The sequence below is a fragment of the Pongo pygmaeus genome, chromosome 15, assembly GCF_028885625.2.
Source record: "Pongo pygmaeus isolate AG05252 chromosome 15, NHGRI_mPonPyg2-v2.0_pri, whole genome shotgun sequence".
Taxonomy (NCBI): Eukaryota; Metazoa; Chordata; class Mammalia; order Primates; family Hominidae; genus Pongo; species Pongo pygmaeus.
The window spans coordinates 29,341,802-29,363,877 of record NC_072388.2 but is presented as its reverse complement, the minus strand read 5'-3'; the positions used below and the strand labels follow the sequence as shown (position 1 = coordinate 29,363,877).

Genomic DNA, 22,076 nt, shown 5'->3' with positions numbered 1-22,076 from the left:
TTAATGCCAAAATCAGCTGGCCTCTATACTTATCTGACCTGCTTCATTGTTCAAGAGAACAAGGGCAGGGCACTGGCATTGCTTACAACAGAAAAAGGCATTCTGTGGTTTGGGGCTTCTCTACTTTGCAAGCTCCTGATCTAATCCAAGAAACATCCTAGATATTTCTCTTCCACACAGCTTTCCTCATCCTTGCTAGAAACCAAGATCCTAGCCAGGCACAGTGGCTTGTGCCTGTATTCCCAGCTACTTGGGAGGCTAAGCCAGGAAGATCGCTCGAAGTCAGGAGTTCTAGGCCAACCTGGGCAATACAGTGAGATCCCATCACTAAAAAAAAATAAAAGTGCCGGGCACAGTGGCTCACGCCTGTAATCCCAGCACTTTGGGAGGCCGAGGCGGGCAGATCACGAGGTCAGGGGATCGAGACCATCCTGGCTAACATGGTGAAACCCCGTCTCTACTAAAAATACAAAAAAAATAAAAAATAAAAAAATAAAAGCAAAAAAATAAGCTGGGCTTGGGAGGGTGAGCCTGCAGTCCCAGCTAGTCAGGTGGCTGAGATGGGAAGATTGCTTGAACCCAGGAATTCAAGGCTGCAGTGAGCTATGACTGTGCCATTGCACTCTAGCCTGTCTCTTAAAAAAATAAAAATAAAAATAAATTGGGAGTCTGAGGCAGGCGGATCATGAGGTCAGGAGATTGAGACCATCTTGGCTAACACGGTGAAACCCCATCTCTACTAAATACAAAAAATTAGCCGGGTGTGGTGGCACGTGCCCATAATCCCAGCTACTTGGGAGGCTGAGGCAGGGGAATCGCTTCAACCTGGGAGGTGGAGGTTTCAGTGAGCTGAGATCACGCCACTGCACTCCAGCCTGGCAACAGGGCAAGATTCCATTTAAAAAAAATCAAGAGAGTCATAATTCTTAGGGAGGCAAGTAGAAAGAAATTCTTGCATTTTCCAAGGGCTCTTCTATTATCTTACCTCAGTGTCATTAACTCCAACCACAATGAAGAGAGCTGCATACTGCCGATATATCAGCTTAAAATCCTTATATTCAATGAAAGAGCACTAGACAAAACACAATGAGATATTAATTCCTGTGGCTGAGAGAGAGTTCTTTAAAATGACATGCATAAGTTCTAGGTTCTGATTTATCCGACAAACATTCCTAGAAATATAGAATATTAAGATGTTACACAACCATTGGTGACCTTTTCACAATATTCAGGGGACCACTTGGAAGCATCTCTAGTGGAAATTGAAGAAGTCTTGGAAAAAAGTCTGAGTGTTCACATAGGTTCCCACTTACACTCCTTCTCATTCCTTTGCTTGGGTCTGTGTGGAACTCAGCAGGCAAAGGTAATGAATAATCAGCATTTTAAACTGCCTCTGAAGAGAAAATAAGCAAACACGATAAAGAAGATTTTCTTCTTCTCACCTCCCCAAGATTTTTTTGGAAGCAATTAGATATTCTCAGTTTTGTACTATTTAATCGTCATTGAGGAGCCAAATACATGGTACAAACAAAAATTGGTTGCTTTTTCCTAGACTCATGAGAAGAATCCATGTAGATTATTTTATAAATTACTTAAAGATGGCTTCTTTGTGGCAGATGCTAGACAAAATCTCGCATTGTAAACATTGCTTCATATGAATTAATAACTAGCTTGCCCCCACTGACACATGGATAAAACTCCCTTCTCATTCATCCCTTTCCTGTCGCCTTTGTACAAAGAGTTATGAGAAGGTGCTGAGTGGATGGGAGGTGGAGAGTGGGCAGAAGCACAAGGTTACTCTTCTTCTAGATTTTAGGGTGTGCTGGATGTGTTGCTCTTAGGTGCCCAGATGCACCTGGGAATGAAGCTGCAAATTTTGACCATGGAAATTCCTCTATGGGAAAGCCATCTGACAGTCTATAAAATGGAAGAATTTAGGCTTTTATTTAAAATTAGGATAAAGGTAATGAGTACAGAAACATTCTGCAGCGTTTGGCTCACTGTAGAGCCAGTGGGATCTCTGCTCAGCTGGATCTTTCAAGGCAACACAACCTTTTTGAAAGAACTGAGGAACATTTTTCAAAGCTTCTCAGGAGTTTCTGACACTAAAAAAAAAAAAGTATCAAAGCACCTGTATGGATAAAAACTAAGCTGCTATTATGCTACTTTGGTGCCTGATTATGCCAAAAGCCCAGTGGGCTCTTTTTAAAATCTAAAATAATTTAGAATGCATCAAAAGTATCTAACAGTATATTCATTCCAAAGCTTTCATTTCAAAGGGTAACCTATCAGTGAAAATGATGTTTGAAATTGGGTGCCTGCATTCTGCAGAAAGATTCAAACAGGAATGCTTCTAAGAGTATTTACTTTTACTTAAAGTATGTGGCTGTTAACACAGCCCTTTAACAGTTTCTGTTTCCGTCTGACAACATGAAACAGTGTGTGCCATGGCAGGCCAAAGTAGTAATTCAAAGAGGAACTCTGAGATGTCCCAACTGAAAAATCAGTTTAGATGCCAAGGGAGACACATTTGTACCATGTTATTTCTGAGCACTGATGTAGTGTAATATTTGATGATTTAGCACTGGTGCTCACAGGCAGCCCATTATGCAGTGAAATGGAGAACTGACAAAATTAATGCATGAGTTAAACAAGTTTTCTGATTTTCCCTCAGTTGTTGAGTAATTTCCAACAGATCTGGCAAGTTTAGGACCTGGATTAAATAATTCTCTAAATAAAATTCTTCATAAAAATTTTGTTCAAGGGGCCAGGCGTGGTGGCTCATGCCTGTAATCTCAGCACTTTAGGAGGCCGAGGCGGGTGGATCACCTGAGGTCGGGATTTCAAGACCAGCCTGACCAACATGGGGAAACCCTGTCTCTACTAAAAATACAAAATTAGCCGGGCGTGGTGGCACATGCCTGTAATCCCAGCTACCTGGGAGGCTGAGGCAGGAGAATCGCTTGAACCTGGGAGGTGGAGGTTGTGGTGAGCCGAGATCGTGTCGTTGCACTCCAGCCTGGGCAAGAGCAAAACTCTGTCTCAAAAAAAAAAAAAAAATTGTGTTCAAGGTATGAGCTAGGAAAAAATTCATTGCAAAATGGACTCGGGTTTTGGCCTGGCACAGTTGCTCATGCCTGTAATTCCAGCACTTTAGGAGGCCGAGGCAGGCAGATCACTTGAGGTCAGGAGTTCGAGACCAGCCTGACCAACATGGTAAAATCCCATCTCTACTAAAAATACAAAAATAAGCTGGGTGTGGTGGCATACGCCTATAATCCCAGCTACTCAGGAGGCTGAGGCGGGAGAATCGCTTGAACCCGGGAAGTAGAGGTTGGTTACAGTGAGCCAAGATGGCGCCACTGCACTCCAGCCTGGGTGACAAAGCAAGACTCCATCTCAAAAAAAAAAAAAAAAAAAAAAGATGTTCTCACTCATAGGTGGGAATTGAACAATGAGAACACTTGGACACAGGGTGGGGAACATCACACACCGGGGCCTGTGGTGGGGTGGGGGGAGGGGGAAAGGATAGCATTAGGAGATATACCTAATGTAAATGATGAGTTAACGGGTGCAGCACACCAACATGGCACATGTATACATATGTAACAAACCTGCATATTGTGCACATGTACCCTAGAACTTAAAGTATAATTAAAAAAAAAGGACTCAGTTTTTAAAATTCCTATTTAACCTCCTGTTTTTTTTGAGACAGAGTTTCGCTCTTGTCCCTCAGGCTGGAGTGCAATGGAGCAATCTTGGCTCACTGCAACCTTCACCTCCCATGTTCAAACAATTCTCCTGCCTCGGCCTCCCCAGTAGCTGGTACTACAGTTGTGCACAATTACGCCCAGCTAATTTTTCACCATGTTGTCCAGGTTGGTCTTGAACTCCTGACCTCTGGTGATCCACCCGCTTTGGCCTCCCAAAGTGCTGGGATTACAGGCGTGAGCCATTGCACCCAGCCTTAACCTCCATTTTGGAATATGGATAAATTTGTTGTTTCATATGAATTCTTAATTTCCATTTTCCCCACCTAGATAATAAAATCAAATTTGTTTTGTTTTTAAATCACTGATTTCAGTATTATATTGGTGGTATATTTATGAAAATAATAAGCAGAATAAAACCACCCCATTTGAGAATAATATTATTATCCTCTGGCACAAAATGGGTCTTCAGTATTCACCTCTATACCAATCATCTGATCTTCATTTTTTGGCTTATAGAAAGCTACCTGCTACAGGCACTCATGAGAGTTTCAAGGGCTGAATTCATAGGAATGAAAAAAGAAGAGGTGTCTATTAGCAGAAGGAAATTTTACTGTTGTTTCCCAGGTGCATTGAGACAAATATGCTGACTTAAATAAGAACCCAAGATTCTTCCAGGTTTTCCTTGTTTTTGTTTTCTTAAAGGGATGTAAAGACATCTATGCTTCTTTCAGTTTTTCATTTCACATCACTTATTTTCTCTAGTAGCTGTTGAAGGAGCATAGCTCGAAGAAAATGATGGCCCCTGAGACTCAGTAATAACAAATCTGCCAAGGATGAGTTAAATGCAGAGATAAAAGAGAGGACCAGAGACTTACTTGTTCATTGGATCGAGAGAGACAGCTCTTTATGACTTCTGTTTCCAGAAGTGTACGCTTATTAATATCCACATGTTCATAGTACTTAGAAAGTCGAGTCTGCCCTTGTTTATTCACCATGAGGAAAAATTTTATCATTTTTCTTTCCTGGCCAATATTTTTCCAAATACAGTTCCAAAGTTATGACAAGGGATGGCTGTAACTGGAACCTTGAAGACAAAAACAAACAAACAAACAAACAAACAAAACCAGAAAGGCAAGATCAAATTTCTCAAATAATTATATTAATGTTTTTATAGATAAACAGTAAATAAAGTAGTAGTAAATATCATCTGATAATATCAGTCTTTATTCCTATGAACTAATTGAGGTTTTAATAAATAAAAACCAGGCCGGGTGCGGTGGCTCACGCCTGTAATCCCAGCACTTTGGGAGGCTGAGGCAGGTGGATCACAAGGTCAGGAGATCGAGACCATCCTGGATAACACAGTGAAACCCTGTCTCTACTAAAAATACAAAAAATTAGCTGGGGGTGGTGGCGGGGGTCTGTAGTCCCATTTACTCGAAAGGCTGAGGCAGGAGAACGGCGTGAACCCCGGAGGCGGAGCTTGCAGTGAGCCGAGATTGCGCCACTGCACTCCAGCCTGGGCAACAGAGCGAAACCCTGTCTCAAAAAAAAAAAAATAAATAAATAAATAAAATAAAATAAAATAAAAAAATAAATAAAAACCAATGATAAATTTTAATCAGTTATTCTCCAAAACAATTCTGAGCAACTGCAGTACTTCTGTTTCTATTCATTCAATTTACTCATCCATTTTGCTGGGTAACAACAATGTGTCAAGCACCAGAAGAATGTGGAGATGAAATAGTAAGGACTTCTGATCTTCTGATTTTTGCATCTAGCAAAGGTGCTAGGTAGGTAAACAACGGCAGTACAAGGTGATGAGTTATAACTGGGACAGGTCCGCTTCCATGGGTGTACAGAAGGGAGGGACAAGGAACATCACAGGAGAGTGAAGAACTGCTTCCCAGAGAAGGGGCACTCATGTGAGGTCATGAAGAATGAGCTACAGGGGAACACTGAGGCAGAGAAAACGGGTATGAAAGCTCTGGAAAGTACACTGGGGCTGCAGTTCAGGGCATGGGAAGAATAGTTGCAGGAAATTAAGCTACTCACATATGACATAATTGGCTTTAGAAGTCATGCTAAGGAATTTGGGCTTTATTTTATGGGCAATGGAGACAAGACCTATAGTAAAGCTTTCCTTTCCTTAGTGGTGGAAATAGTAGTAGTGATATCAATTTATCAAATTCCTCCAGGCCCTATAACAGGCTCTGTAAGGTCCTATGCTGAGCAATTCTCACAATTGTTTGAGGTAGGTACTTCTGTTATCCTTACTTTATTTTTGAGATAGGGCCTCGCTCTGTCACCCAGGCTGGACTGCAGTGGTGCAATCTCAGCTTACTGCAACTTCTGCCTCTGGACTCAAGTGATCTCCCCACCTCAGCCTCCTGAATAGCTAGGATTATAGGCATGCACCATCATGTCCAGCTAATTTTTTAACTTTTTGTAGAGATGAGGTTTCACTATATTGCTGGCTGCTCTTGAACACTTAGGCTCAAGTGATCCTCTGCTTTGGCCTCCCAAAGTGTTGGGATTACGGGCGTGAGCCACCTTATCAAGTCTGTTATCCTTATTTTAAGGTCAAGCAGGTTAAAGTTTAGAAATAAGACACCCAGTTGGGAGCGGTGGCTCATGCCTGTAATCCAAGCATTTTGGGAGGCCAATGCAGGCGGATCATTTGAGGTCAGGAGTTCGAGACCAGCCTGGCCAATATGGTGAATCCTTGGCTCTACTAAAAATACAAAAATTAACTAGGCATGGTGGTGCACACCTGCAATCCCAGCTACTCAGAAGGCTGAGGCAGGAGAATTGCTTGAACCCAGGAGGTGGAGGTTGCAGTGAGCTGAGATGGCGCCACTGTACTCCAGCTAAGGGAAGAGAATCTCTTGAGCCCGGGAGGCAGAGGTTATAGTGAGCCGAGATTGTACCACTGCACTCCAGCCTGGGTGACCAAGCGAGACTCTCAAAAAAAAAAAAAAAAAAAAAAGAAAAGAAGATACCCAAAGTCACTGCATGACTTTGTGTCAGAGGTGGGCTGCAGTTCAAAGGTCAAGCACATGCATGGATCCATGACACCCCTAACTCATCCCCCTCATTCAGGGGTTCATGCTTGTGCTGTTATGTCTAACTCAGTTGTATTGAATCTCATATTTGTTTCTCTTACACTCAACGTAGGTTTTGGAAAAATCAATGCAGTGAGCATAATATTGATCAATGGCCAGTCCTCCTTTCATCATGACCACCAGAGCTGGCTGGTCTGGCTCCGCTGACAATATTGTATTCACATTTTGTGATATCTGTGAGAATCAGTGCAAAAAACTAAGATGAATAATAGTTCTTAAATGAACTTTAACATTTGAAATTTTAGATTTATACTAAAGTTGCAAAGATGGCCATTGTTAGCATCTCACATTACCATGGTACTTTTGCCAAAACTAAGAAACCAATATTGGTACATTATTTTTAACTCCAGACTTTATTTGGGGTTCATCGATTTTTCCACTAGTGTCCTCTTTTTGTTCCTGAATCCCATCCAGGATACTATAGTGCATTTAATTGTCATGTTGCTTTAGTCTGTTCTGGTCTGGGACAGTTTCTCAGGCTTCCTTGTTTTTGATGACCTTAACAGTCCTGAGGATACTGGCCCAGGCTGGAGTACAGTGGTACAATCATGGCTCACTACAGCCTTGAACTCCTAGGCTCAAGTGATCCTCTAGCCTCAGTTTCTCAAGTAGCTGGGAGTAGCTGGGACTACAGATACATGTCACTATGCCCAGCTAATTTTTACTTTATTTTTATTTTTGAGACAGAGTCTCACTCTGTCACCCAGGCTGGAGTGCAATGGTGCAGTCGATCTCAGTTCACTGCAACCTCCACCTCCTGGGTTCAAGCGATTCTCCTGCCTCAACCTTCTGAGTAACTAAAATTACAGGTGCCTGCCACCATGCCTTGCTGATTTTTGTATTTTTAGTAGAGACGGGTTTCACCATGTTGGCCAGGCTGGTCTCGAACTCCTGATCTCAAGTGATCTGCCTGCCTTGGCCTCTCAAAGTGCTGGGATTACAGGCATGAGTCACTGCGCTCGGCCTTTATTTTTATTTTTTGTAGAGATGGGGTGTCTCACTATTTTGCTCAGGCTGGTCTTGAACTCCTGGCCTCAAGGGGTCCTCCTGCCTTAGCCTTCCAAGTGCTGGGATTATAGGCATGAGCCACTGCCTCCGTGCAATATTTGCTTATAACATAAATTCCTAGTGATTTTTTTTTTTTTGAAATGGAGTCTCGTGCTCTGTCCCCCAGGCTGGAGTGCAGTGGCATAATCTCGGCTCACTGCAAGCTCCGCCTCCTGGGTTCATGCCATTCTCCTGCCTCAGCCTCCCGAGTAGCTGGGACTATGGGCACCCGCCACCACACCCAGCTAATTTTTTGTATTTTCAGTAGAGACAAGGTTTCACTGTGTTAGCCAGGATCGTCTTGATCTCCTCGTGATCCGCCTACCTCGGCCTCCCATAGTGCTGGGATTACAGGCGTGAGCCACCGCGCCCAGTCAATTCCTAGTGAATTATTACTGTGTGGTATCAGAGAATCCATTTGATTTCATTAACTTTAGCATCCTCATCTGTTAATGTAAGTATATTAAACTAGAACACAGACCCCTCTGAGAATACAAAAAAAGCTAATGAATCTTTTACAGAAAAACGTGCAAGGAGGTATGTACTTAAATGCTGTAAAAGAACCTCAGGACATCCACAGACTTTCCTGACACCTATCCTGGGCTCTAGGTTGAGAACCCTGAGCAAGGTGATTCCTAAGGTTCTTTAAAAATAAATAGACCTGGCCGGGTGCAGTGGTTCATGCCTGTAATCCCAGTGCTTTGGGAGGCCGAGGAGGGTGGATTGCCTGAGGTCAGGAGTTCAAGAACAGCCTGGTCAACATGGTGAAACCCTATCTCTACTAAAAATACAAAAATTAGCTGGACATGGTGGCGGGCGCCTGTAATCCCAGCTACTTGGGAGCCTGAGACAGGAGAATCACTTGAACCTGGGAGGCAGAGATTGCAGTGAGCCAACATCGCACTACTGCACTCCAGCCTGGTGACAGAGCGAGACTCCATCTCAAAAAAAAAATTGATTTTAATGTATACTTACAACTTGTTCACAAATATTAGGTGTCACTTTTAGCAACTGCAATTTCAGGGATCAGTTTCCCAATCTGCTGCTTAGGAGACTGAAAGCGGCGGAGACTATTACAGGGCTAGGTCATCCCAGGTAAGCATTTGCAGCTAGCGATCTTAGCAACAGTTCCTTAGAAGGTGTCTGTTAAGAGTCAGTTTGCTAAATGCTCGGCTGTCAGAATACCAGTCAGAGGATGATTTACAGGGCTTGATCTACTTCACAGCCTCTTTGAGCACAAAACATTAATTATCTGTTTGATGAGGCATCCATGCCTGTTGAAGGGTAGAGCTGACTGCCCAGGCAAGCGGTGGCTTACGCTGGTAATCCCAGCACTTTGGGAGGCTGAGGTGGGCAGATCACCTGAGGTCAAGGGTTTGAGACCAGCCTGGCCAACATGGTAAAACCCCACTCTCTACTAAAAAATACCAAAATTAGGCCAGACACAGTGGCTCATGCCTGTAATCCCAGCACTTTGGGAGGCTGAGGCAGGTGGATCATTTGAGGTCAGGAGTTTGAGACCTCATGGCGAAACTTGGTCTCTATTAAAATACAAAAAAATTATCTGGATGTGGTGGCATGTACTTGTAGTCCCAGCTACTCAGGAGGCTGAGGCAGGAGGATTGTTTGAACCCAGGAGGCGGAGGTTGAAGTGCGCCTAGATTGTGCCACTGCACTGCAGCCTGGGTGACAGAGCAAGACTCTGTCTCAAAAAAAAAAAAGGGGGAGTCGAGACTCTCCTTTATGATTCTCCCTATTTCACTAGATGCCTGAATGTCCTTTATTCATGTGTCATCCCATGCATCTAGTGAAATAAGCAGATTGCATGGAAGAACAGGACCTTTGGTGAATGAGTGGTTCTTGGAATAATCAGAATCCCAGCAAATACAGAGGCTGGGGAACACCACGATAGAGGGTGGGTCCCACTATGCACTGAGCTAAGCAGCTAAGTCAAGCTGGAAACCATCAAGTATTTTTTTCTTTGGGGATTTTGCCTGCTAGAGGAGAGAGGAGAAGGCATTGCTTAAAAGCTCAGACTTGAGTAAGACAGACCTGGCTCAAGTCTTGGCTTTGCCACATACCTGCCATGTGAGGCTTAAGTTGCTTGGGTTTTTTGAACCCCAGGGGGATGGCTACCTCTGAGGTGTGAGAGTGAGATAGGTAACACAAACAGCACTTAGCAAAGGCGCTGGTCTACAGTAAATATTCACTTTACAACTGAGCTGTTTTCATTACAGTCAACCCTTGGTATGCAGGGTATTGTTTCCGGGACTGCCCTGAGTATAACCAAATCCGTGCATACTCAAGTCCCGCAGTAGGCCCCGTGGAACCCACCTACACAAAAATCAGCCCCATATAACTGGGGTTTTGCATGCCACAAACACTGTATTTTCCATCTGTGTTTGGTTGCATATAAATGGATCCGTGCAGTTCAAGCCTGTGTTGTTCAAGAGTCAACTGTATTATTTCCTCGCTGCAACTAGAAACAACATTACGATATAATACTTGGACTAAGTTTATATATATATATATATATATTTTTGTCCTCCCAGCTCATTTCTTGTTTCCTAAACCCTATCAGACAGGTGGTTATCTTACAGCAATTCTAAACACTAAGCTGTAAAGAGCCAGGCCCAGTGTGGCCAAGCCTGGGTTGTTGCCTTCATTTATCTAGACCAGCTCAGCTGGGGATATAACAGCTGTGCCATGGGGGAGGCCTGTGGCCATTCACTTCCTTTTCCAGGAAGATAAACTCATGGCTGTGGGTGGGATTGCAACATACTCTATGGTGTTTAATCATTTGGGATTAACTGCTGCTTTTATTTGCCTCACAAATTATTGTCAGTAAATTACGGCAGGTTACCAGGAAGTTAAGATTACCATCCTTTCTTTTACTCCCTTTCAGCAAAGTTATTTAAAAATCATCTTTATGATAGTTAGAAATTATAATTCTATACCTTGGATTTCAACTGCCAGGTAAAAGGAAAAAAATGTCTCAAAGGTACTCATGGCCAAACCTTTGCCTTTAAATGTCCTGCTTGCATTAAGTGGTAAAATCAGATGTAAAAAGATCTCACTGAGGTGTTACATCAAGGGATCAAATTGGTTTCTACCACACAAGCACAGTATTCCTTCCCACTGACTTCAAGAACAAGGACGACAAATAAGCACATGTTGAATTGATATTCATTAGGACGTTAAGTTTTGAAAAGAGTAAACGAAGGCTTCTAAAGACTTGCATATATCTTTCTTTTCCTGCATGCTCTTAAACATTAGACAATTTTAACTGTAGCATGATGCAGTGGTAAAAAACTAGAGAAACACAACTGTAAACTATTTTTACTATAGAATATACAATGCCAAAATAAACAATGTGGAGACTCAAGAGACAAGTACACATCTGAGAACTGAAGATGAATGCTGTAAGCACCTATCATGGTTATTAATCATCAAGGAGGAGGGAGATGAAATAATTATGAAACTGAGGTAGGACAGTAAGAAGGGAATATGCTTAGACAAGTGTTGGGAGTGGTCAGGGAGCCGGTATGAACTTCCTGTTTTAAACTATTTGCATTCAATGACACACAAGGGGCCAGGTGTGGTGGCTCACACCTATAATTCTAGCACTTTGAGAGGCCATGGTGGGAGGATAGCTTGAGCCCAGAAGTTGGGGAACAGCCTGGGAAACACAGTGAGACCCCATGTCTACTAAAATAAAAGTAAAAAAAAAAAAAAAAAAAGCCAGGCATCGTGGTGTGTACCTATAGTCCCAGCTACTTAGGAAGCTGAGGTGGGAGGACTGCTTGTGCTCAGGAATTGGAGGCAGCGTGAGCTATGATCACAACACTGCACTCCTACTCTGGCCTGGGCAACAGAGCAAGATCCTATCTCTAAACACACACACACACACACACACACACACACACACACACACACACACACACACAGCTGGGGAAGATCTTTTGATGACCAGGAAGGAAGTCAGTAGATGCTACACCCAAAAGCTTGTGTGAATGTGTGTATATAAATCAAGGAAGAAGAAAGAAGGCAACTTCATTGGGGAAAGCATTACACAAATGGTGCTAGGATGCCCTAGCAAGGGAATCTAGAAAACCCCAAGAGGAAAAGAAGGTTAAGGTTACTTACAGCAGGAATCAAACAAGCATTTTCCTTGGATTAGCATGAACATGCTTTCAAGACTAGTGAGGTTGGTAGATTCAGAGTAGAATATGGGGCCAGGCGAGGTAGTTCATGCCTGTAATCCCAGCACTTTGTGAGGCCGAGGTGGACGGATCACCTGAGGCCAGGAGTTGAAGACCAGCCTAGGCAATAGAGGAGACCATGCCTCTACAACAAAAAACAAACAAGTGAAAAAACAAGAGCTGGGTGTGGTGGTGCATGTCTGTAATCCCAGCTACTTGGGAGAGTAAGGCTGAGATCAGGAATTCTAGGCTACAGTGAGCTATCACTCCACTGCACTCCAGCCTGGGTGACAGATGGAGACCCTATCTCCAAAAAAAAAAAAAAACTGGCTGGGTGCAGTCGCTCACGCCTGTAATCCCAGTACTTTGGGAGGCCAAGGCGGGTGGATCAATTGAGGTCAGGAATTCGAGACCAGCCTGGCTAACATTATGAACCCCCTTCTCTACTAAAAATACAAAAAAATTAGCCAGGCATGCTGTCGGGTGCCTGTAATCGTAGCTACTTGAGAGGCTAAGGCAGGAGAATCACTTGAACCCAGGAGGCGGAGGTTGCAGTAAGCCGAGACTGCACCACTGCACTCCAGCCTGGGCGACAGAGCAAGACTTCGTCTCCAAAAAATAAATAAAATAAAAATAAAATAAACCAAAACAACAAAAAAGTAGAATATGCTCAGATCCATGTCCCAGCAACCACATGATGTAAACTTAATGCCCAGAGAAAAGAGAGATTGAAGAGGCTGAACGAAGTACACATTGAATTGAGCAGGTATCATATTTCTGATGGCGTATTTCTGGGAGTTAGACCTAGGAGAGTCTTTACAGATTGTCATATCCAAAGATGGCAAATGGGTTTCAACTTGGGTGTCAACTGTGACTAACTGTAATAGCTGCTTTGGGAAGGATTCTGGAGCTGCTTCCAGGTTCAAAACAAAAGGATGGCATGTGCGTCAGTTGTAGGTTAGGAAGCAGGGAGTGGCAACATATGCACCTTATATTTGTCATCCCTGAGGTGTACTCCCTTCATTTTGTAGATGGGAAAACTGACCAGAGATGTAGAGTGAAGTACTGAATTCTGCTCCCCTGACTCATACTATAATGCTGTCTTTAATCTATCACATTGCCTCACTCTACATATCAGTGTCATTAAATGTTCACTTAAGCTTTTTTTTGTTCTGTTTTTTGAGACAGGGTCTTACTCTGTCACCCAGGCTGGAATGCAGTGGCACAATCACAGCTCACTGCAACCTTGACCTCCCAGGCTCAAGCAATCCTCCCACCTCAGCCCCCCAAGTAGCTGGGACTACAGGTGCACACCACCACGCCCAGCTAACTTTTGTACATTTTGTAAAGGGGCGGTTTCCAGTTGCCCAGTGTAGTCTTGAACTCCTGGACTTAAGTGATTCACACGCCTCAGCTTCACTAAGTGCTAGGATTATAGACGTGAGACATTGCGCCCAGCCAAATGTTAACTTGAGCTTAATGAGCATTAACTTCAGGTAGCTTTGGAAGTGATCCAGTCATTATTCTCTTTTCTAACACTGCTGCACAATTAATCTGGAAAATGCCAAACAAATCACTGCATGAAAAAGTACAGTATAGGCTGGGCACGGTGGCTCACGCCTGAAATCCCAGCACTTTGGGAGGCCAAGGCGGGCAGATAACCTGAGGTGAGGAGTTCGAGACCAGTGTGGCCAACATGGCGAAACCCCATCTCTACTAAAAGCACAAAAATTAGCTGGCTGTGGTGGTGGACACCTGTAATCCTAGCTACTCAGGAGGCTGAGGCAGGAGAATCGCCTGAACCCAGGAGGCGGAGGTTGCAGTGAGCTGAGATCGTGCCACTGCACTCCAGCCTAGGCGACAAGAGCAAGACTCCGTCTCAAAAAGAAAAAGAAAGAAAAGAAAAGAAAAAAAACAAGTATAGTACGTAGCCAGGTACCTGCATCCATAGTATTAGCTACTTGGGAGGCTAAGGTGGGAAGATTGGTTGAGCCCAAGAGTTTGAGGCTGCTGTACGCTATGATCATGCCTGTGAATAGCCACTGCACTCCAGCCTGGGCAACAGAGAAAGACCTCGTCTCTAAAGAGAAAACAAAAAGTAGAGTATGTAGATTTAGAAATGAAAATGATAAGGCTGGACACAGTGGCTCATGCCTGTAATCCTAGCACTTTGGGAGGCCGAGGCGGGTGGATCACTTGAGGTCAGGAGTTCAAAACCAGCCTGGCCAACATGGTGAAACCTCATCTCTACTAAAAATAAAAAAAATTAGCCGGGCATGGTGGCGGACGCCTGTAATCCCAGCTACTTGGGAGGCTGAGGCAGGAGAATCGCTTGAACCCAGGAGGCGGAGGTTGCAGTGAGTCAAGATCATGCCACTGCACTCCAGCCTGGGTAACAGAGCGAGACTCCGTCTCAAAAAAAAAAAAAAAGAAAGAAAAAAGAAAAAAAAAAAAAGAAAATGATAGTTGATGATAATTAACACTCTTTCTAGCTCTAAATGCTTTTTATGTACCCCAGAATCATAATATTGTAATAATACACGCACACAAACACTAAGGTAATATCAGACAAAAACATTTCTTTTTTGCCTCCTGAAAAGTGATTTAAATAAAATCCCCAAAGTTAAAATGCAAATTTTCACCCAGAAAACATGTAGTACTAGCACAGTATAGTGTAATAGTCAAGAGCATGAACTGGAGCCTGACTGCTTGGCTCTCCTACTTAGTTGCTTTGTGACCCTGGACAAGATACTTAATCTTTTAGAACTCAGTCTTCTGTACAATGGCCACAGTAACAGTACTCACTTCCTAGGCTGTTGTGAGAATTAAAGGAGTTAGGATATGTAACATTCCTGGACCAGGCTAGGCAGTTGGCACACAGCGAGTGCTACATAAGGGTTAGCCAGTATCATCATGATAACATGTTGTCTTTTCCCTGGTGAAGCTTTTCCTGCCTATTCCAATCCTTTCTTCCCAACTACAAAGAGCAGATAATCCAGTCTGTAGTCTATATAATAACCATTTTATCGCATGTTGAGGTCTCCTACCAGAAAAGCAATTTAGACTTTTAAAGCTGTGACTGTGAGAGAAAGATTTTACATTGTGGCCCAGTATACAAATATATACAATGTAAATGTGAGATGTAATATATATATAAAATGTAATATATATATTAAATTATTTACATGATATACAGAGATATACCTTGACAGTTTTGAAGAGTATTGGTCAGGTATTTTAAGGAATGTCCCTTTACTGGGATTTGTCTGATGTTATTATTAGACAGAAGTTATATCTTTTTGGGAGAAAGAGTACAGAGGTAAAGTGCCATTTGCATCATATTATGTCAAAGGCACATACTATCAGTATGACCTGTCACTGTTTTTTTTTTGAGACAGAGTCTTGCTCTATCACCCAGGCTAGAGTGCAGTAGTGCAATCATGGCTCACTGCAGCTTTGAGCTCCCAGCCTCCAGTGATCCTCCCACATTAGCCTCCCGAGTAGCTGGGACTAGAGGCACATACCTCCATGCTCTGCTAATTTTATTTTATTTAATTAATTTATTTTTTTGAGATAGCATCTTGCTCTGTCACCCAGGCCAGAGTGCAGTGGCGCGATCTTGGCTCACTGCAACCTCTGCCTAAAACCTCCAGGGTTCAAGCAATTCTCCTGCCTCAGCCTCCCAAGTAGCTGGGACTACAGGTGCCTGCCACCAGGCCTGGCTAATTTTTGTATTTTTAGTAGAGATGGGGTTTCACCATATTGGCCAGGCTGGCCCCAAACTCCTGATCTTGTGATCTGCCCACCTCGGCCTCCCAAAGTGCCGGGATTACAGGCGTGAGTCACTGGGCTCGGCCTATGCCCTGTTAATTAAAAAAAATTTTTTTGTAGACACGGGGTCTTGCTATGTTGCCCAGGTCATTTGTTTATTTACTCAATTATTAATTTATATAAGCATGGCCTCACAGATATTTTATTTTATACTATGGGTTATAATATAATATGACCAACTGATTTTTAATTTCAGAACTTGCTAACAGGCTGAGTCAAAGTTTGAAAAACACTATACCAGAACATGACTTCTTCTAGTGGGTAGAATCTACACCTTACTTCAGATCCTCACACAGGGCCTAGTATACAGTGAGCATCCAATAAATGTTAACCGAATAAATGAAAGAATGAATGAAAGCTTTTTCTAGCAATAACTTTTCCTTTAAAAAAGTCACATAAGTATTCCAACAAAGCAGACATATAAAACACCCTCATATCCTATTCCTGCCCTGAATCCCATTCATTTTCCCAAAGATCTATCCAACGTTTTTAAGTTTAGTGCCTATCCTTTTAGACCTCCTCTGTACATCACGTAAATATGTATGCAGATGTAGCAACTTTATTATTTTTTTAAACATAAATGTGATAAATTGATGAACTCTAAAATGTCTTAGTAACTATTCTCTTCTGGTATCTTTAAATGAACCCATTCCACTCACAAAGCCCTGGCTGGATCCTATAAAAGGTTACTAAAGGCCAGACATGGTAGCTCATGTCTTCAATCCCAGCACTTGAGAGGTTGAGGCAGGATGATCACTTGAGGCCAGAAGTTTAAGACCAGCCTGGGCAACATAATGACATTGTCTCTACAAAAAAAAAAAAAAAAAGTCACTAAAAAGATGTGTTTTAGAATTTAGAATTCATCCAAAGGACCTCCCATTTCCCAACCCAGCTCAGGCTTTCCGTTCCCTTCATTTGATCCAGTGCCTTGGCCCCCATTCCTTCTCTGGTCTCTGTTCTTCGTGACTTGCTTTGGATTTCTTCTTCCAGCTCTGGCTTGGGCAATATTCCAGGACTTGACCTTTGGTATCTGCCCTCTGGCCATCATCCCAGGGGCCTATGGCACCCAGCCCTTGCCCTGTCAACTGGGAGTAGTATCTACCTTACTGACTGATGGAGAAAATTAAATGAGGCAAATGACATAATTGTTGTAAAAATATTTAGCACAAGGCTGGACGCGGTGGCTCATGCCTGTAATCCCAACACTTTGGGAGGCTGAAGTGGGTGGATCACCTGGGGTCTGGTGTTCAAGACCAGCCTGGCCAACATAGTGAAAACCCGTCTCTAATAAAAGTACAAAAATTAGCTGGGCACGGTGGCGGGTGCCTATAATCCCAGCTACTTGGGAGGCTAAGGCAGGAGAATCGCTTGAACCCAGGAGGCGGAGGTTGCAGTGAGCTGAGACCGTGCCATTGCACTCCAGCCTGGGCAACAAAAGTGAAACTCCATCTCAAAAAAAAAAAAAAATTTAGCATACTGGCTTCTTTCCTTTCCTCCTTTCTTGTATTAAATTAGGGAAAAAGTACTGATAAGTCTACAGGGAAATAGATATGTATATTTATACATTTTTACTGGTCTTTTAAATTGCTATACATTTTCTGCCATGTAACCTGGTAGAATGCAACAACAAATCATGAAAATGATTCTGCCTTTTTTTTGTTTTTTTGAGAGGGAGTCTCGCTCTTGTCACCCAGGCTGGAGTGCAATGGCACAATTTTGGCTCAGTGTAAACTCCATCTCCCAGGTTCAAGTGATTCTCCTGCCTCAGCCTCCCAAGTAGCTGGGATTACAGGCACCCACCATCATGCCTGCCTAATTTTTTTGTATTTTTAGTAGAAAAGGGGTTTCACCATGTTGGCCAGGCTGGTCTCGAACTCCTGACCTCAGGTGATCTGCCCACCTCGGCCTTCCAAAGTCAGGGATTACAAGTGTGAGACGCCATGCTTGGCCAATGATTTTACCTTTTAACTCAAGCATCCCAGTCTTAGGAATGTATCCTAAGGTATAATTAAAATCTATATGCATAAAAATGTTTATAACAACATTATAAATAGTGAAACATGGAGCAAGTGCAGATACTACAAACTGAGAATTGTTAATACCAACTTCATGTCTTTTTTTTTCCCCGAGAGGGTCTCACTCTATCACCAAAGCTGGAGTGCAGTGGCGTAATCATGGCTCACTGCAGCCTCGATGTCCCCTGGCTCAGGTGATACTCCCACTTCAGCCTCCCTAGTGGTTGTGACTCTAGGCACACGTCATCACACCTAGTTAATTTTTGTATTTTTTGTAAAGATGAGGTTTTGCCGTCTTGCCCAGGCTGGTCTTGAACTCCTGGGCTCAAGCAATCCTCCTGCGTTGGCCTCCCAAAGTGCTGGCATTATAGGAATGAGTCACCTCACCTGGCCATGTCTTTTAATTATTAAAATGAATATGGACCAGGCATCGTGGCTCAGGTTGCAGTGTGCTGAGATCACACCACTGCACTCCAGCCTGGGTGACACAGCAAGACTCTGTCTCATAAATAAATAAATAAATTGAATATGCAAACTCTGTAAAAGAATGGGGAAATGTATATAAATAATGTTAAGTCACAAAATCAAAATGCCAAATTCTACATTCACATGGATTACAACTATGTAAAGTGAACATCTAAATAGATAAAGATTTTTGTATTTTTTGTATTTTTAGTAGAGACAGTGTTTCTCCATGTTGGTCAGGCTGGTCTCCAACTCTCGACCTCAGGTGATCTGCCTGCCTTGGTCTCCCAAAGTGCTGGGATTACAGGCGTGAGCCACAGTGCCTGCAACAATTCTTAAGTTTTAAATTGCACACTGTTCTGAGTAGCATGATGAAGTTTTGTGCCATCCTGCTCTGCTGTGCCTGGGATGTGAATATCCCCTTTGTCCAGCATATCTACACTGTACTTTTTTTTTTTTTTTTTGAGACAGGGTCTTGCTCTGTCACCTAGGCTGGAGTGCAGTGGTGCAAACACGGCTCACTGCAGCCTTGACTCCCTGGGCTCAAGGGATCTTCCTGTCTCAGCCTCCTGTGTAGCTGAGACCACAGGCATGCACCACCACACCCAGCTAACTTTTTTATTTTCTTGTGCAGATGGGGTCTTGCTTTGTTGCCTAGGCTGGTTTTGAACTCCTGGGCTCAAGCCATCCTCCCGCTCCAGCCTCTTGAAGTGCTGGAATACAGTCATGGGCCACCGAGCCCAGCCAATCATGGAAAATACGTTAGACAAACCCAAGTTGAGAGACATTCTGACCAGTATTCCCCAAAACTGCCACAGTCATGAAAAATAAGAGAAGACTAAAAAACCATCACAGTCCAGAGAAGATTAAGGAAATAAGATGACTAAATGCAACATGGTATCGTGGAGGGGAGCCCAGAATAGAAAACGGACTAATGGAAAAACTGGTGAAATGTGAACAAAATCTGAGTTTAGTTATAATAATGCTATCCATGTTTTTGTTAGATTTGATACATGTACCATGGTAATGTGAGAGGATAACATTAGGGGAGATGGGCAAGGGTATACGAAAATTCTCTGTACTATCTTCACAACCTTTGTAAATCTAAAATTATTCCAAATACTCACACCTGTAATCCCAGATACTTGGGAGGCTGAGGTGGGAGAATTGCTTGAGGCCAGGAGTTTGACACCAGCCTCATAGCAAGACCCTGTCTCTAAACAATAAAATAAATAAAATAATTCCAAATAAAAAGTTAGTTTTTTTAAAAAGTAGAGATCAGAGAGATATAAGTATTCATATTAAAGGGAAGATGGGGGTAACACTGAAGACCACTCCAAGTAAAAAAATAAACAAATAGGCCGGGCACGGTGGCTCATGCCTATAATCCCAGCTTTTTTGGAGGCTGAGGCGGGCAGATCACCTGAGGTCAGGAGTTCGTTCGAGACCAGCCTGGTTAACACGGTGAAACCCTGTTTCTATTAAAAATACAAAAATTAGGACACGCGTGGTGGCTCACGCCTGTAATCCCAGCACTTTGGGAGGCCAAGGCAGCTGGATCACCTGAGGTCAGGAGTTCAAGACCAGCCTGACCAACATGGTGAAACCTTGTCTCTACTAAAAGTACAAAAATTAGCTGGGTGTGGTGGCACATGCTTGTAATCCCAGCTACTCAGGAGGCTGAGACAAGAGAATTGCTTGAACCTGGGAGGTGGAGGTTGCAGTGAGCTGAGATCATGCCACTGCACTCCAGTCTAGGTGACAGAGGGAGACTCCTCCAAAATCAAATAAAAAATAATAAATAAATAAAGTTAAGAGGGCACTGGGAATAGCGTCCATGCCTGTAATCCCAGTGCTTTGGGAGGCCAAGGCTGGCAGATCACTTGAGCCCAGGAGTTCGAGATCAGACTGGGCAACATGATGAAACCCTGACTCTACAAAAAATGCAAAAAAATTTGCCGGGTGTGGTGGCCCACGCAGAGGTTGCAGTGAGCCGAGATTGTGCCACTGCACTCCAGCCTGGGTGACGGAGAAAGACCCTGTTTCAAAATAAATAAACAAATAAATAAAAATTTTAAAAAATAAAGTGAAGAGGGCTTTTTTGTGTGTGTCTGAGTATATAAGTCTACATGCACCTTTATGGTTATACTGTTTAAATATTTAAATTTTTACCAGTATAATGCAGATGTTTAGGTTTGGGGGTAATTTATATGTGTGTGTGTGTATATATATACATACATATATATATATATTTTTTTTTTTTTTTTTTTTTTTTTGAGATGGAGTCTCACTCTGTCACCCAGGCTGGAGTGCAGTGGCGTGATCTTGGTTCGCTGCAAGCTCCGCCTTCTGGGTTCACGCCATTCTCCTGCCTCGGCCTCCCGAGTAGCTGGGACTACAGGTGCCCGCCACCATGCCTGGCTAATTTTTTGTATTTTTTAGTAGAGACAGAGTTTCACCGTGTTATTCAGGATGGTCTCAATCTCCTGACCTAGTGATCCGCCTGCCTCAGCCTCCCAAAGTGCTGGGATTACAGGCGTGAGCTCCCGCACCCGGCTGCAATTCTACTTTTAGTATGTACCCAAGAGAAATGAAAACATTTCTATCAGCTAATGAATAGATGAACAAAACATGGTATATCTATACAGTAGAAAACTATTCAACAATGAAGGGGAACAAAATGCATGAACCTTAAAAATAGTAAGTGAAAGAAGCCAGATGCAGAATATTACCTATTATATGATTCTATTAATAAGAAATGTCCAGAAAAAGCATATCTACAGTGATAGAAAGTAGATTAGTGGCTACCAGGATCAGGAGAAGAAAGGTTGGGACTTTGTTTTGGGGATTTAAAAAATCTTCTGGCTGGGTGAGGTGGCTCACGCCTGTAATCCCAGCACTTCGGGAGGCTGAGGCCGGTGGATCACCTGAGGGCAGGAATTCGAGACCAGCCTGACCAACATGGAGAAACCCCATCTCTACTAAAAATACAAAACTAGTTGGGTGTGGTGCCACATGCCTGTATAATCCCAGCTACTCGGGAGGCTGAGGCAGGAGAATTACTTGAACCTGGGAGGCTGAGGTTGCGGTGAGCCGAGATCATGCCATTGCACTCCAGCCTGGGCAACAGGAGTGAAACTCCGTCTCAAAAAAAAAAAAAAAAAAAAAAAATCTAGCTCCTTCTTTCCCTTTCCTGGAGGCTGGAGGGTGGGGATGAAATTTCCAACTCTCTAATCCTCTCATCACTTGGTCTTTCCTAGACTGGCCCCACCCTGAGGCTATCTACGGACTCACTCTAGGTCACTTTATTAGTATAAACTCAGGGGTTATGAAAGGGACTCAGTGTGAATAACAAAAGACACTCCTATTACTTAGGAAATTTCAAGAGTTTTAGGGGCTTTGTCACAGGAATCAGGGACAAAGGCCAAATATATTTCATATTATACCACAGAACTATATATTTTAAATGTGTATTAGTCCGCTTTCACACTGCTATAAAGAACTGCCCAAGACTAGGTAATTTATAATGGAAAGAGGTTTAATTGACTCACAGTTCAGCATGGCTGGGGAGGCCTTGCAAACTTACAATCACAGCGGAAGGCAACGGGGAAGCAAGGCACCTTCTTCACAAGGCGGCAGGGCAGACAAGTGCCAAGTGACGGGGGAAAGGGCCCCCTT

The 22,076-nt window shown here is 43.1% G+C and overlaps 1 protein-coding gene across 2 annotated transcripts in view; it reads right to left on the bottom strand.

Moving 5' to 3' along the window:
- AP4S1 (adaptor related protein complex 4 subunit sigma 1) overlaps nucleotides 1–22,076 on the bottom strand; it is a 66,797-nt gene that overhangs the window by 24,992 nt on the left and 19,729 nt on the right. For both annotated transcript variants that reach the window (XM_054448294.2, XM_063651500.1), the window contains exons 2-3: nucleotides 4,589–4,797; nucleotides 986–1,072 (exon numbers count right to left, since the gene is read on the bottom strand). In XM_054448294.2, the coding sequence (XP_054304269.1) occupies nucleotides 986–1,072; nucleotides 4,589–4,726 (225 nt within the window). In that variant the 5' untranslated portion in view covers nucleotides 4,727–4,797. The remainder of the gene's footprint in view (nucleotides 1–985; nucleotides 1,073–4,588; nucleotides 4,798–22,076) is intronic.